Source organism: Acipenser ruthenus, chromosome 48, assembly GCF_902713425.1.
Source record: "Acipenser ruthenus chromosome 48, fAciRut3.2 maternal haplotype, whole genome shotgun sequence".
NCBI lineage: Eukaryota > Metazoa > Chordata > Actinopteri > Acipenseriformes > Acipenseridae > Acipenser > Acipenser ruthenus.
This window is the reverse complement of record NC_081236.1, coordinates 3262295-3278073: the sequence shown is the minus strand read 5'-3', so window position 1 is coordinate 3278073 and position 15779 is coordinate 3262295. Positions and strand designations below refer to the sequence as shown.

At 36.4% G+C, this 15779-nt stretch overlaps 1 protein-coding gene across 1 annotated transcript; it reads left to right on the top strand.

Moving 5' to 3' along the window:
• Window positions 1-254: 254 nt before the first annotated feature.
• LOC131721227 (membrane-spanning 4-domains subfamily A member 4A-like) lies at window positions 255-13821 on the top strand. The gene is made up of 7 exons (XM_059014652.1): window positions 255-379; window positions 2847-3013; window positions 5249-5356; window positions 10087-10143; window positions 11775-11930; window positions 12923-13030; window positions 13334-13821. Exons 1-7 carry the CDS (start codon window positions 283-285, stop codon window positions 13358-13360), a joined length of 720 nt encoding a protein of 239 aa, XP_058870635.1. The 5' UTR covers window positions 255-282; the 3' UTR covers window positions 13361-13821.
• The last annotated feature ends 1958 nt before the right edge of the window (window positions 13822-15779 follow it).

Below are 15779 nucleotides of genomic sequence, written 5' to 3'. Positions count from 1 at the left end.
CACAATGATCTACTTTTCATGTTACTGATGGATCTCATTTTAAATTTACATTCAACCATGCTTGTTATTTCTGCAGAAGAAATAAAGACAATAATACATGTCCAGACCACAGTAGCGCTTCAATGCACGCTGCCCTTACGGCTGTATTTTCAGCATTAAACCACTTCCTGAGGTGATCTGGAAAAATCTTAAAATAAGCCTGCACTGATTGGTCACAATGTGTGAATGTGAAAGTCAGAAGGAACAGGGGCAGCTCTTCCTCTCTTCATTAGAGCACTAGCTATGGAGATGGAACACATTTACAGTGGGCTGCAGATACCAGACCAGGATATCTTCTCTGGTATCTCACCAGAGGTGAAAGAACCTGGAAGACACACAGGTAATTAATGATCCTGGATTTTCTCATATATATATATAAGTGTTTAATATGTATATCTCTCTTTCCGCCCCGAGACATTGCACAATTTCTATATATATATATATATATAGGGAAGATAAACTCTTTACACAAGTTAATGATTCAGTCACAGACAGTTCCACATACAGTGGTAGCAACTGTTGGGACAACAATCAATAATTCTATAATATCATGCTAAAATGGGTTGCTTTCAATTCTGTGAAACAGCGCAGTGATTTCGAATATGTGGCAAGGCTCCAGCCATCCATATCCATCCAATATACGGACAGCTGGAACCTTATATTGAGAGGAAGTGTGAGAACTGCCAGTGACTATCTATACAGCATGGATACTTTACGTGTTTTCAGGGTATTGACGCAGCAAAAGTAAATCAGCCAAAAAGCACCATTCCACATTTAATTTGTAGTTCTCAACAATCTAATGTGAAATGTAGAAAAAAAGTAAATACCTGTGATAAAGTAAGAGAAATAAGTCACCAAAGGTAGAAAATGTCCTTCTCCTTCTCTCTTTCTTTTGTTCTTCCACCGTTTTTTTACAGACCCCCAGGCACTTTGATCCACCCATATGTATATTACATCTGATTTTAATGACAATTAACTTGTTTTGTCAACATGGAAATATAGTGGGGAACACACTTATTTTGACGTCTATATCATTTATATTACATTATTTATTTCTGTTTTAAAATGGAACATTTGCCTGCAGAAAAATCTTTCTTTATATAAATATAAAAAAGTCTGGTATATGTGGGATTTGAAACCTTCAGTTTGCAAGCATGTTATGTTAACTGTCAGTGCTACACAATTAGTTGAGATAAGCAGTATTTTGAAAGATGAAGTCAGCCAGATGAGAATTCTTGGGACACATATTTGAGATTTTTTGAGCTATCACTCATCTTCATCTTCATCATCCTCATTCTGAGATTTTGACCTTGAACTCTGAACATTTTTGGTTTCCTGTCAGTGTAATGCTCATTGTGGTCCCTATTGGTGCAAGGAAGTATGGTTTCCTCTTTCGATACTGGTTGATGAGTGTAACTCTATTTGTGGTCCCCACTTGACTAAAAGGATCATTAATTTCTGAGAATCAGCTATACTGAACGATATATATATATATATATATTTGATAAAAATAAAACATAAATAAATAAATACATTGATATAAATGTATAAATAAATGACTACATAGAAATTTGTGTATTTATTTATTTATCTTGATATTTATTTATTTTTCACTATCATATAAACACTGCCATTTAACTGTATGAAATGAAAATAAATATTCAACAGTTCTTGTTCAATTGTATATTAGTGAAGATTTTTTTTTGTACATAAAGGTTGTCATGCTTTCATATATTTAATAATATATATATATATATATATATATATATATATATATATATATATATATATATATACACTGAGTGTACAAAACATTAGGACCAACTTCCTAATATTGAGTTGCACCCCCTTTTGCCCTCAGAACAGCCTCAATTCGTCGGGGCATGGACTCTACAAGGTGTCGAAAGCGTTCCACAGGGATGCTGGTCCATGTTGACTCCAATGCTTCCCACAGTTGTGTCAAGTTGGCTGGTAGTGGAACTCTACTCCGAATAGCTCGTTGCATCTCATCCCACAGATGCTCGATTGGATTGAGCGCATATATATATATATATATATATAATCAGTGACAGAGGAATAGTTGGTTGGTCGTTGCACCCAGAGGCCCTAGATGGGTCTGAAAGTTTTGAAAAAAAACTTAACAGTGATAATATCCTTTTTATATTTGATATGCATGTCACTGTAGCTACCAGTGCCAGTAATTACGTTCTTATTCTCCCTCATTTAAAAAGGTATTTGTTATATTTTTAAAAAATGGTTGAATTAAAATTAGCTTCCTAACTTTTTTTTCCTCGTTACGTCTTTGTATCGAGGCTGATATGAGGCGATGTGCTTTATGTTTCGTTGGTGTCTTTTATTTGAACTCCATGACCAATTGTTTAGCCCAGTGGTCTCTCAATATTGCAAAACAGTTTCCTACTGTCTTCATGGAAGGATTTAGGGTACTGTTTTTTGCAGTTATATTCTGTGTGCACGATTCATCCTGTAGTTTAGGTGGAAGCTGTTGTGTACCAAAATAAATGAAAGCAAATTAACAAGCCTGTATTTCTGATTGGAAAAAAATAAGAATTTATGTGCGAGAGAATTTCTGCAGAAAACTTCTTACATGTAGTCGTATACCTTATCATTACATGCTAACATTCTGAGAATAACATATTGTTAAATATTGAACATGGGGAATACATTTCTCAACATTTGCAAGAAGAAAAAAAAATCTCTTCTCAACCATAATTTATCCAGATTACCAAAAAATGAACTCGATTTGTGTTTCTTTTTTTTCTTTTTTTCTTTTAATGTGCCGCTACCAGACCAGGCAAGCGCCATGGCTTCACATGTAACAACAGCTGGAGGGTTTGTTATCGTTACTCACAAGTACCCCCTGAGCAGTGCTGGCCAGGCTGCACCAGGAACAGTGGCAAGCCAGCTGCCAGGGCCGCTGCAGACATTTCTACGAGGACAGCCCAAAGCTTTGGGGGTAAGTCAGCAATTATATACACATGGTGTGCAGCGATTTCTTAAGCATAGAGAGCACAGTACTGGCAGAAATACTGTAGTACTGTATATGGTATGCGATGTAAAGTGTTTCTTCCATGGGTTGCACAGCAGGAAAGCAATATATTGAAATGTTTAAACTGCATGTATAGTACAGAAAATGTAATGTTCTCATCTCAGTGAATTCATTCTAGTTGAATAAAAAAAGTCACTTTAGACATGTTTTTATTTTTTTATTTTTTTATTCACCAAAAAACAAAAGTTCTATAAGACGCAGTACTATAATACTATAGTGTATATGTGAAGAATACAGATCAAACAGCTGTTCAAGAACTCAAACAGTGCACAGCAATCCAGTTGGCAGCAGGTAAGTCAAGCACAGGAGATGAAGGTGAAACTGATTGGATAATCGATGACACAATGTGCCTCAGTCTGTGTCTCAGGTCTTCAAGAGCTATGAATCTTGAGCCTTTCAATGTCAGTTTCAATGTTATAATACAAAAGCTTGAATTGGAATTCAAAGATCATGAATAACACACAGATAAAACAATTATATTCTAAATGCGGCCAATTCTACTTTTAAAAATCCAATTCCCAGATGCCCCTTTCACCCCAAGCGCGTCACGTCAAAACATCAGCGTCCGGCGCAACACTCCTTCATTAGGATGTCATGGAGGCTTTCACACTGGCCACATGGCATTCATTCAACATTGTACAAAACAGATCTGTAAATGTATTTCTCTAACCAATCACAGTCCAGCACGCTACCCCTCACATCATCGTCACGGCAATGAACATAATCATGAGCACCATTAGAAGTGATGAATGTCCAACTGAGCAATTTTCAAAATATCAAAAATGATAAAGATACAGAGAGAAAAGAAGACTGGGGTGAGATCAACACTGAGGTTTTAAATATTGTAAAACCGTTTTAATCTAGTAAACAGGGTTTCAAACAGTGGCTTATGGTATTTAGCTTTAGAGCCCCACTCCCCTCTGAATAAATCATCTTTATATCTACAAATGCATATATATGACGGAAACACTACATTTTAGTGTGATGGTACATTTGTTACAGTAGTCTAGTTAATTAAACATATTGGCTATGTCTTGAAGCAGTTGTTGCAGTGCGCAGCCACAGTTCCCAGTCAGTAGACAGCTCTGCCTTGCACTCACATGGAGCACAGACTGACAATCAGAACACGCTGAGCCAGTTTAGGGTCAATACTTACTTTTCATGCAAATATACTGGTTTGCATTGATTAAAAAAAAAAAAAAGTTTGCATTAAAATAACATCTACTATCAAAGTTAAGAAACAACAAATTCAAAATGTTGTATTTAATTTCAGTACATATATTTAATAATGATAGTGGAACATTGTATCTTTAATAAAAGATGTGGTTACACTGTAAGTAGACTTGTATTCTATTAGGGGGCGCTACAGAATGCTAATGTGCAGTTGACTGTGTAAATATGTATATGTATAGTACTCTCCTCAAGCAGACGGACAGACACTGTCTGGACTGACAGACTCTCAATAGTTGGTATTTCTTTTTTTTTTTTTAATGTTTGGACCAACCATGCCAAGTTGCTCAGCAAACCTGTCTCTGCTCATTCTGAAGAATGTTAAAAAATAAACATATCACTGTCCAGATCCAGCTCCTGCACAGGCCCATGCTATTCACCCAGCATTTTCAATGTTATAAACCCCAAATCCACAAAGACAACATATTTTACGACACCGCTGTCCCACATATAACAATAATATGTCTTCATCGCTGCCTCCTTCTTGATCTCTTGTGCTTCACAGATTTACCTTCTCTTTGCAGTCCAATGATTTTAACTCATTTGCCAGACGCTGATGCTTTGACACTTGCTGTGAAAAATCCTTTACTCTCAAGTTGCAAGGATACAGAAACAGGGCAGACTTACCAACACAATTCAAGCTGATTTGCTGGTTTCTGAGGACCAGCTGCAAGAGCTGAGCAGATATCCGACTATGCTTGTCTGTAAAATCTTGGAAACAAGTGCATTTCACAGTCTGAGTGGACCCTAGATCTCTAATACAATCTAAATCAACATTTGAATTCATCGTTTATCTCTACGATTTATGCAACAATGTGTAATACCAATGAAATGTTTTATTTATTCGCAAAATGTGTGAAATGTTAAAATTCATGAGTTTTCTTATCCTGAAATCTGCTTTTGTTTTGTAAGGTCGTGCAAATAATAATTGGGATTGTGAGTCTGCTGTTTGGTCCTGTCCTGATGAATGCAGACACGGCGGAAGGAATCATTGGATTACCTTTCTGGACTGGTGTATGGGTAAGGAAAATAAGTAATACCTTCTTTTCTTCATGGATTTTACCCCAGATTTTCTTCACAATTTGAAATGTCCAATTCAAATGTTACAGAGTATGCTCCAAACAGGGCAGAGAAATAAAATAGCCCTTACATCCAGCATCAGATTCCAGATTCTGTACATTTCTAGAAGATTGCTGTCAATTTACTTGAGGTAGGCACGGAATATTTGGGTTACCGTTCCAGAAATGAAAGCTCACATCCTGCATCTTCAGAAGATTCTCAAGGGTAACAGTCTCATGCATGGCTCTCTGCAGGATCTTACCTTGCTAAATATATTGTTTGTCTTTCATGCAGTCTGTTTTTAGGGGAGCTGAAGAAGAACATTTGTGCACACACATTTAGGAAGTAACAGTGTTTCCATAAAAATAGACAAACATTTTTCATTGATATAGATTTTTTTAAACCTTAAAGATGGAAACCCAATTAGTGGTACTTTTCCACTTTAACCAAAATGTACAATAAAAACGTCAATATAATGCAGATAAACTTGTCTAATCCTGTGACCTGGTTTTCCACTGTGGCAAATTGCCCACATACCTCATTTCTGTGGCACGGGCAGTTTGCATTTTGGCCACAGTGGAAAATATAGACCAAGGACTTACTCAGTTATGCAGAAGTAGCAAATATTCTGTTCTACTTGGCTTCTTCAACAACAGCCTAGAACAGTTTCACAAATTTCACATTCATAATTATTCAAAAAAACACTTTGAAAAATCAACAAATAATTCCAGAGTTAACGTGTGTGGAAAGGCTCCTGCTGTGGTATGTGGTGTTTTTAATAAATACATGTGTGTTCACTTTGTGTTTTATAATTTCACTAGTTAATTCATTTTGGTAATGTTTACACGTTCATTTTGACATTTTAGTGTTGGCTTGTTTAGTTGGTAAGATACTATTACACTGGAGGGTAAAGGGGCTGCACTGCAGTGTTGATCCTAATTGACTCACTGATCTGTTTGATAGTTCACAATTGTCTTAGTGGTTGTCTTATTTAAACCGGCTTGGTCCAATCACTGCAGGGTAAAGAGGGGAGGGCAGAGGCTGAAGCGAGGCGAGACAAGGCGAGGCTTAGGCTCTGTGGATTTGACCCAGATGGTCTCTTGTCTGTTTGGACTGAGAGTGTGGTTCTGCCATGCTGTATTTATTTTTCTAACTACTTTAGTGTATATATTTCAATCTCAGCCATTTCAATTAAATCTATACTTCTGGATCTATTTAAGGTTAAATTGGAGAGAGTGTATATTGTAGGGAATCGTATTTTATAACCTACGATTCAAGTTCAAAGGATGATTAAGAGTTTAATATAGTTCCCTTTATGGTGACACACATATTAGTAACATTATCATTAGCAACTAGCCATTACAGAAGTCGGGTATTGATCAATTTGGCCTTTCCCACTGGGGGCACTGGCACACACCTTCCAAGTGAACAGGATGGACTTGGGATGCGTCTCAAACAGACATCTGCTCTGCTGGTGTTTATACCCAGCTATCCCAGAGCCTACGTGAGTTTTAACTCGTTTGCTGTCTTCCTAATTCTAGCTGACAGCAGTAGTCTGTCAAGCCGCTTCTCTGTTCTGCAAAATGTGTTCTTTTAGTTATCTGGAAATGTCCCAACCACAAGGCTTAAACTGTCGTTGCCTTAGCAACCTGGTTTTGTCAGCATCTGTTCAGCTACAACTGGTTTCCTGTTCAGAGTACAGCTGTTTGCTGAGCATTATCATTGCAATCCTTACTTAGATTTGAGCTACAAACATGTTTCTTTCTATAAATGGCACCTTCTGATACTTTTCAAAAGGTATTTCCCTACAATATTAAATGTCTATTTAAGTGATAGTGTCCGTCGATGTTTTTATTAAACAAACATTTTACTTGTCAGAGTTGCTTATAGTTTATCTGAACAGTGCTAGATATCTGAACAGCACAGTGTTACTGAGCGCCAGTCAAGCTGACAGACAGACTATGATTGGCTGACTCTGCAGGTACAGGATTGGTTGCTTTGGTAATAGATATGAACTGAACTTTCATTAAGGCAAGTCAAAATGAAAAAGCCACTTGTGCAGATTGATTAAGTTTGATTCACAGTTCCAGAGGGCATCTACTGTCTGATAGAATCCAGCTAGAGCTGGAAGCTGATTGGCTGATGGTACCGAATTGTTTTGTAATGTTTCATTCAGAACGGCTATTTATAATCTATATCCTATTTAAAGCATGTCATGCTTAATGTGGTGTCTGTTTATTGCATTAGAGGTTGTTTATTAAGTCTTGTCAATTAAACTTATGGATTCAAGTATTTCCATTCTGTTAATGATATGAAACATACATTTCCATTCTTAAAGCCTTAAATATATGTATTAGTATATGTAGGGTTATTGTGAACAGGTGGCTGAGTGGATACAGGTGCAGAAGTGATGCAGTGCGTGAATGAAACAGACAGAGAGATTTGTAATCCGTTTGGAAAAAGGCTTTATTGTATATTACAGGTCTGGCGACCAAACAATAATCCCCCAGCAATACACACCAATGTGTACTGCACGGGGTAAATAACAAGGGGATTGCAGTCCCAAATAATAAACAATATCCGCCCCTCAATAATACAAACACGGTCACCAGTCCTGGGTGCATGCAGTAGTGCTCGTGGTGGGTGATACAGGTTTATATTTGTTACAGTGGTGAAGTGTTGTTCCGGCTTTGTGCTGGCCCTTGGTGACAGCTCCGGAATCGTGTTAGCCATCTAATTAATTCACAAACACAATTACAGACAAACAAACAAAACACTCACTTATAGCTGTACAACTGGGGTCTCTCACAGTCACTCTAGGGCTGCTTCCCAAACCATTCCCTTCAACAAGTGTACACTTCGCGTGAAGTTTTACTCACGTCACAGAGTGTGCACTTGGGTGAGCGAGGGAGTAGAGTGTAGGGTGGAGCTAAAAGCATTAATATTGGACACACTTCATCATCATCATTCAGCGCCTTTACCTTTGACTGAGCAAGAAGCTACACAATCTTTTGTTGTCAGATTGTAGTTTGGAAGAATGGCTGTAGCATTTGCACTATTCCTGTTCCAAAGAACTGCGACAAGGATTTCGGCAAGTAGGAGACGTCTTCGCCGCGCTATTGCCCTACTGAGTGAACAAGATATATATAGAGCATTTTACATGTATATGGTTATTTTTAAACTTTGAGATAATTTGAAAAACTTTGATATTGGTTAATAAAATAAAAAACTTTGCCACATCTTACGAACATGTATTTCATAATGTAGCCTAATATTTACGTTTTTTGTTTTGTTTTAAATAATATTTTAAATAATGAGACATCTATTTTACTTTAAATCCAATAGGTAATATATTTAGCTTTATATTCAGTATCACTACGAAATGGCTAAAGGTTCTAAACTAATTTATTAAATCACTGCAAAAACATATAATGGAAATGATAAAAGTGTGCAGGCTACATTAAAGTTTCAAATGTTACTCCCAGCTCAGCTTCGAGGCATTTCTTTTCCCCATGAAGAGAACATTGTTTGTTGCACACAGCAGGATCAGTTTTAGGGTCTCTTCCTCTGTCCCTGTATTTCATAAAAAAATAATAACAATAATTTTTAAATATATTGCTCGTTTATATTATCTGCTAGTTTTGTAGCTACCTATCTAGTTCATTAATTAATTAATTGATAGATAATTAATTCCTGCAATCGATATGTACTGAAAAGATTTTTCGCTGTACTTTTTAATCATATATTTAAATCATGATTATAGATTTAAAAAGATAAATTTTATTAGCTAAGTGACTCAATACAACATATATTTCACAAATAATTTGCTTGTTAAATAACTTAACAATATCTACAATTTCCTAGCTAACTACAGTTACATTACATTTATGTGCAGCCACGTCTGCCATATTTGCAAATTGTTCCCACTTGTCTCCACCTTTAATGCAAAGACTTCTGGGATTTCAGCACAAACACTTCCGCAGAGGACAATTGTTTTGTACACTCAGTCAAAGGGTGCCGTGAAGGGCACATAAAACACCCTTCACTTGTTCCCTAAGGAATTGGGACAACCCTTAAGATGGCAAACATAGTACTTCTGCCCCTCAAGTGAAGGTAACGAGTGAGCAAGGGTGCGGTTTGGGACGCAGCTTAAGTTCAGTGCATAAACCAAGCGAAGGAACAGATTGCGATTCTCCGCCCCCCTTTTATGCCGTCACACATGACCCCTTGGTAAACGAGTGCAACCGCCTCTCCAATCTGCAGCTGCCACGTCGTTTCCCTTCCGGGCCAATGCATTAGTGCAACGGAGTCCCGCCCCCTTTCTAGCTGGCCGACTTCCCTTGAACCCTGGGAAAGAACTGTCAGGCCAGCCCGTCCAGGGAACTCTGTTCTCGCTGCTTAGCGTCCTCACAGGTCAGGAGGGAGATTTACAACCAAGAATCATTGTATTTCTGTCACAGGTATTTATTGGTGTCTTCACTAAGGTAGTTCATTAACATGCATTGAGAACTATTATTATTATACAAGTGTGTCTGTGAACTTGGTCCCTCCCATCAGCCTTTGATTGTTTCTTTCAGTGCTGCTACTGACTGTGTCCTGCCTGTTAGAATCCCATACTACTGAATATTTTTAAAGGTCTCAGTTGTTATTTATAATCATGGCTTACAATGGAAATCTTGTATCTCTTACAGTATATTATCTCTGGATCCCTGGCTGTTGCAGCTGATAATACCCACAGAAGAGGTCTGGTCAGTATACTGATACACAAATAGAAATACCTGCAATCTGTAACACACACTTTTTGTGTAACTGAACTTTTTCTAAATCGACGGATTCATTTATTTTTTTATTTCATTTATAGTTAATATTAAAGCTTGTCCTAGGTCAGCATTTCTCAAATGCAGGCACCAGTGTTATTTTGTGCAGCCACAGCAGCCCCCAGCAAGTCCTCTCTGAATTAACCTTTACTTTAATATCCAGCTTTCATTCAGCACAGTTCATTGCTGTTACTGTTTTAGCTTCAATTTCAATTCCTCATAGTGTTTCTGTTAGCTGCTATCTGTTACCTTGTGAATAACCTTAGAATAACCTTAGCCACGCCCATGACGTCATCACGTGAACCAGTTTATACACTAGAAATCAGTTTTAATGGAAACCCATTTTTTTGCTGTTAGTGGGCACAGCGTTTGTCGAATTTTAGATGCACAGATTTGAAATGACATTTCAAAGAAAGCATAGCCATAGTTACTGTCACGAATAAGATGGACGAGAAGAGACTTTAGTAGTGTGACATGAAAATAGTGGTAAGGAATAATATTATTTTTGTTAGTGCTGCGACAAATATCCAAATATTCTAACAAACATTGCTCCACATGTCTGTATCCACCATAAATTACATAGTTGATAGACATAAGAAAGACGGATCTCAAATTAAAACCGTTTATTACTGTTCATACATACCTCTGCTTAACTTTCCAGCACTTCGAGTTGATGACGCCCTCATCTTTGTAAACACTCATATGTGCAGCTGTCCACATAACTTTCACATGTCATTGTAGAGTGCGTCAGTCGAGGTGAAGTGTTGCTTACAACTTTAGGAAGTCTGCATTGGCACCTTAATAAAAAATGAAAGGGTACATTTATGCAAATAGTTAAAAAGGAGAAATTATACCTGTAACAATTGCTAGGTTTACAACAACTTCTGGCACCCAGAATGGAGCGTTCTTCTAGAATTGTGATGTCATCATATAGTTACCTTACTATACTTTTCTAGATTTTGGAAACGTGGCTGACTAAGTTATCGTACTTGTCTTACTAGAATTATAGTAGCTATGACCTTTCTTTGACAAAGTAATTGATTTGGAGAAAAGAATCATAGATCTTTTACCAGAAAAAATGTTGTTTTAACTATAAACTGTACAAATATGACAAAGAGTGAAGCTATTGATACTGCTGATCTCATTGCTGATGAGGGTTAATTAAGCACATGAAACACATTAAAAGCACACGTGCAATTAGTAGTAATGGAAACGTTTAACAAATAATGACATGTAATCATCCTCTGAGACCAGTAGAACGAGCCAGTTCCACCTGGTAACCTGGATGGCCACTATTAGGTAAGTACAATGAGAACTTGTGAAATACCATTCTCACATCATTGTTTAAACCCATGTCAGAATAAAAAAGGACAAGGGTCAAGTAGATTATTTTTTAGAAATAATAGCACTACTAAGTGTGCTTGTTGTAAATGTAGCCCTTGTGAATATGTGATCATTTAAGAGGTAACGTAGACCCTAGTTCTGAATGTATTGATCTGATTATGCATTGTATTAAGAATAAAACTTGTATTTGTAATGTTGTTGTTTTATTTCACTTCTAGGTGAAGGCATGTTTAGGGATGAACGTTGTCAGTTCTGTTTTTGCTGGAGTTGGATCTATTCTTTATTCAATAAGCGTGTCCATAGTACCTTTCCACATGGATTACTTGAACAGATCTGCAGAGTATGAGTACCTCCGTAGATACTCTCTAACCATAGTAAGTGTTTGCACCGCCTGCAATCTTCAACCTCTCTCTTATCATTTTAGCCTTTTTCCTTTTTACCACTTCCTTTTCAACTCTTGTGTCTCATTCACTTGTCACTCCCTCACATACAGCACTGTTTATTGTGAGATTTTTTTTCTATATGATTTCTACATACCTTAAAGAGTAAGTAGCGGGGTATGTATTAACAAAATATAGCTTAACACGTCCGCACATGTTGCTACAACTGTTTAAATAAGGTACTTGTAATCGTTCTTTTCATTGTTAACATCCTGACAACCTCTTCCACTTAGAACTTTAGAACTTCAAAGCTCTTTTCAAAATAGCCTCTCTAATGCACAGATAAGGAATAATGATCCATGATGTGGTACAGAACAGAAAAGCCAGAGCACTTGTTGTTATGTTAGTTTGTTTTATATCGCTCTACCTGCAGTGATTTAGAAGACAGATCTCAAACCCCAGTGCATAGAGCAGACATTTTGAAAAGAGCTTTGAAACAGACTTTAAAGTTATAAGTGTAAAAAGTTGTCAGGATGTTAACAATGAAAATAAAAATGACAGGTACGTTATTTAAACAGTTGCAGCAACATGTGGGGATGTGTAACACTATATTTTTTGGAACCCCACTACTTACTCTTTAAAATTGAGTTTTATAGTTATAGATCATTATAGTAGTTAAAATCCCATTGTATTATTATAACTGCCTTGTATGTAATATTTACTATTATCTATAATATTACTGTACTAGGATGCATAGTACGGACATAACACCCCTTAAATGCAGTCGAATCTGTAACTATTGCTTAAAGTTAAGATCATTGTTGAGAGAGGACTACTCCACAAAGTCCTGCATCAGATCTCTGGATTCATCATCTTATAATGGACCTCAGCATCCAGTATTCAATATATCCTATAACAGGCTTCATTCTTGTTATAATGTGCTGTCTAGACAATGGCTTTTGAATGAACTGATTTGTGTTTTACAGCATGTAGGCATTCTGGCAGTTCTTCTGGTGCTGAACATTTTGGAGATGTGCATCGCTATCGCTACATCAGCCTTTGGATGCAAATCTGAATGCAGTTACATTGCCATGGTAAATGTGTATCATATTCTACATAAACATGCACCATCATGCTATTCACACTATCTGAACAATGGGTGAATAATCATGCTGTTGTGTATTTTCTTTAGTGTAATGTAACAAACTTAATAATATGGCTCTGCTGTTCATTTCTATATAAGAGCCTGGAGTTTGGCTAAGATAAAGGGCAATTGAAAATATTTACACACCTATGGAAAAAAGTAGAAAGCAGGGATTGTGTATAATTATAGATGAGAATGACAGAGAAGGAAACTCTTCTAAGTTCAGAAACATGCATTTCATTGTCTTTTTCAGCCGGAGGTTGCTTTTCAACAGGCATGAATCCAGTGACCTGGGTGCAGATTTGCTCAATTGAACTATAAGAAGCATGCAGTCAAGAAGACAACTGTCCCTCCGCCTCCTCTAGCAAAGCTTAGCCAGCGCTAAAGACTTCATCTCTGCAAGGTGTTATTATCAGAACAAGTTAAACAACAATGAAATCCTCCCATGTGTAAACTGTCGGGGAATTTGTATTGATATGAAAATGAAAACGTGTTCATTTGCTTTGGATCATTTGCTTGTTTTGCTTATATTTTCAATAAGATCATTTGTATTTAAAAGCTGAAATGTTTCACATGTTCAGTTATGATATTGGTTTTATATTTTAATGTTTTCAGTAACAATAATGAAAAAGAAACATAGTAGGCAAATGGTATATGGAAGTGATACATTGAGATATGTTTTGGAGTTGTATGATATACTGCTTTGCTTAATAAAAAAAATAAAACGTTTCTTAGAATTTTCATATGCCATCATAGGCAAACACTTTTAGTTTCCTTCCGTAGGTCTAGTTCTATTTGTATCTAAAGATAATTACCTGTTAAACCCGGGGTGGAATAGCCCTCCAGGACCGTGATTGGACCCCTGCTCTAACACTAGGGCACAATGTGCATGTGCCTCATTTTGATGAGCAAACTGCCTTTGCCCTGTAATGCAACTGTGGTGACATGCTCCAGTCAGCATAACTCTCTAGGCTTCATATGGCCTCGTTTGCATGTTAACTGAGTGATTTCGATGACAGTACAGACTGGGGTGACTGGATTTCAAACTAACCAGGTAAGGGGAGGTTTATCTGAAACACAGGGGCAGCTAATGCCATTAAGAAAAGGGAACATCAATGTTTTATGTGATATATATATATATATAGATATAGATATAGATATAGATATATATATATATATATATATATATATATATATATATATATATATATATATATATATAATTAGGGCTGTCAATCAATTCAAAAAATGTATCTTGTAAACATTTTGAAAACTGTAAATAACTTGTTGAAACAAACTCAAAAAGAACTAGAGTTGCGAGCAACTTTACGGCTTCCAAGCAGTTATCGTGAAATTTAAGCACATTGGTTATTATAAATGAAGAGTTATCACAACTGTGCTAACTGTCAATTTGGCACACATATTGGAATTATTGGTTAGTAGGCAATTTAAATTTTATTTCGATGCACACAAAATTCTAAATAGTATGCAGTCATATAGACTTTGAAAATAATGCATATAAGAGGCTAACATTGTTCTAAATTCTAGATCGCTCTTTGTTTGAGTTTGTGTGCGTGTGTGAGCGTGTAGTGCCCTATTCTTAATTTTGCAATATAAAATAAAGTCTACAGCATGTATTGGTTTTTGTATATTTTAATGCCACTATCATTTAATGTGCATTCTTTTTAAAGCAATAGAAAGTGATAATAGTGTAACAATTGACTATCAGGGGTGCTTGTCAAATACACATTTCACCATATGTAATTGTCAGCAAACCGCTACTAGGACATAACATGTGCACGATTCATGAGTAACACCACTCGAATCCTCTGCCGAGGAATTATAAACAGGACAGAATAGAGAAGAAGCTGGAACAGAACCCAGAGTAGAAATGGAGCATTTATTGTGCTCTGCAGATAATAGACCTTTTGGAGAGTTGGCTCAAATACAGAACAAATTATTTCATAATAAATCACATCCAAAGTTATGTGATAGCACTCAATAGTTAACCATCTGACCCAACAAACATAATATCCGGCTGAATCAAAAACATCATATTGCACACTTGATAAACTCATTATAGTTTGCACATAAATAGTCATTATTGCACATCAATAGTAGTCCAGTTATATTGCACATCTTAATCATGTATATTACACATAAGCTAGTTATATTGCACACCTTGGTTAATCATGTATATTGTGATCAGTGGAAAAAAAAAACCATACGTATTTTAAATACACTGGCTGATTCGTTGCCACCTATTGAGGATTTGCGATTGTGGTTTTATCAGTTTAGTCTTAAATATAACGATGAATGTAGTTATGAAATAAAAAAAACAGACTCTGTATCAGTACAGTATACCTATTCACTTGAATTCCGTATGTAGCTACTACTGAATCAAACACTATTTGTAAATTATATTCATGGTAGCTTTAATAAAACGAGTTTGTTCATAAGTTTTACAAACTGTGTATAACTTTTATTTCGAGACTTTTTCCCCTTGACTTGTCAACACATTGTGGAGGTAGGTTTATACTAGAAACACTTTAAAACACACACATAACCAAACGAATATCGTACTAAACATAATTTATATATTAATAAGAATAGTCTGTCAGCCTACCTCCGAGTAGATCCTGTAGCTGCCAAGAGCGCTTTTTTCCCCAGTGGGTACTGTTGAATTGCAACTGAATCAG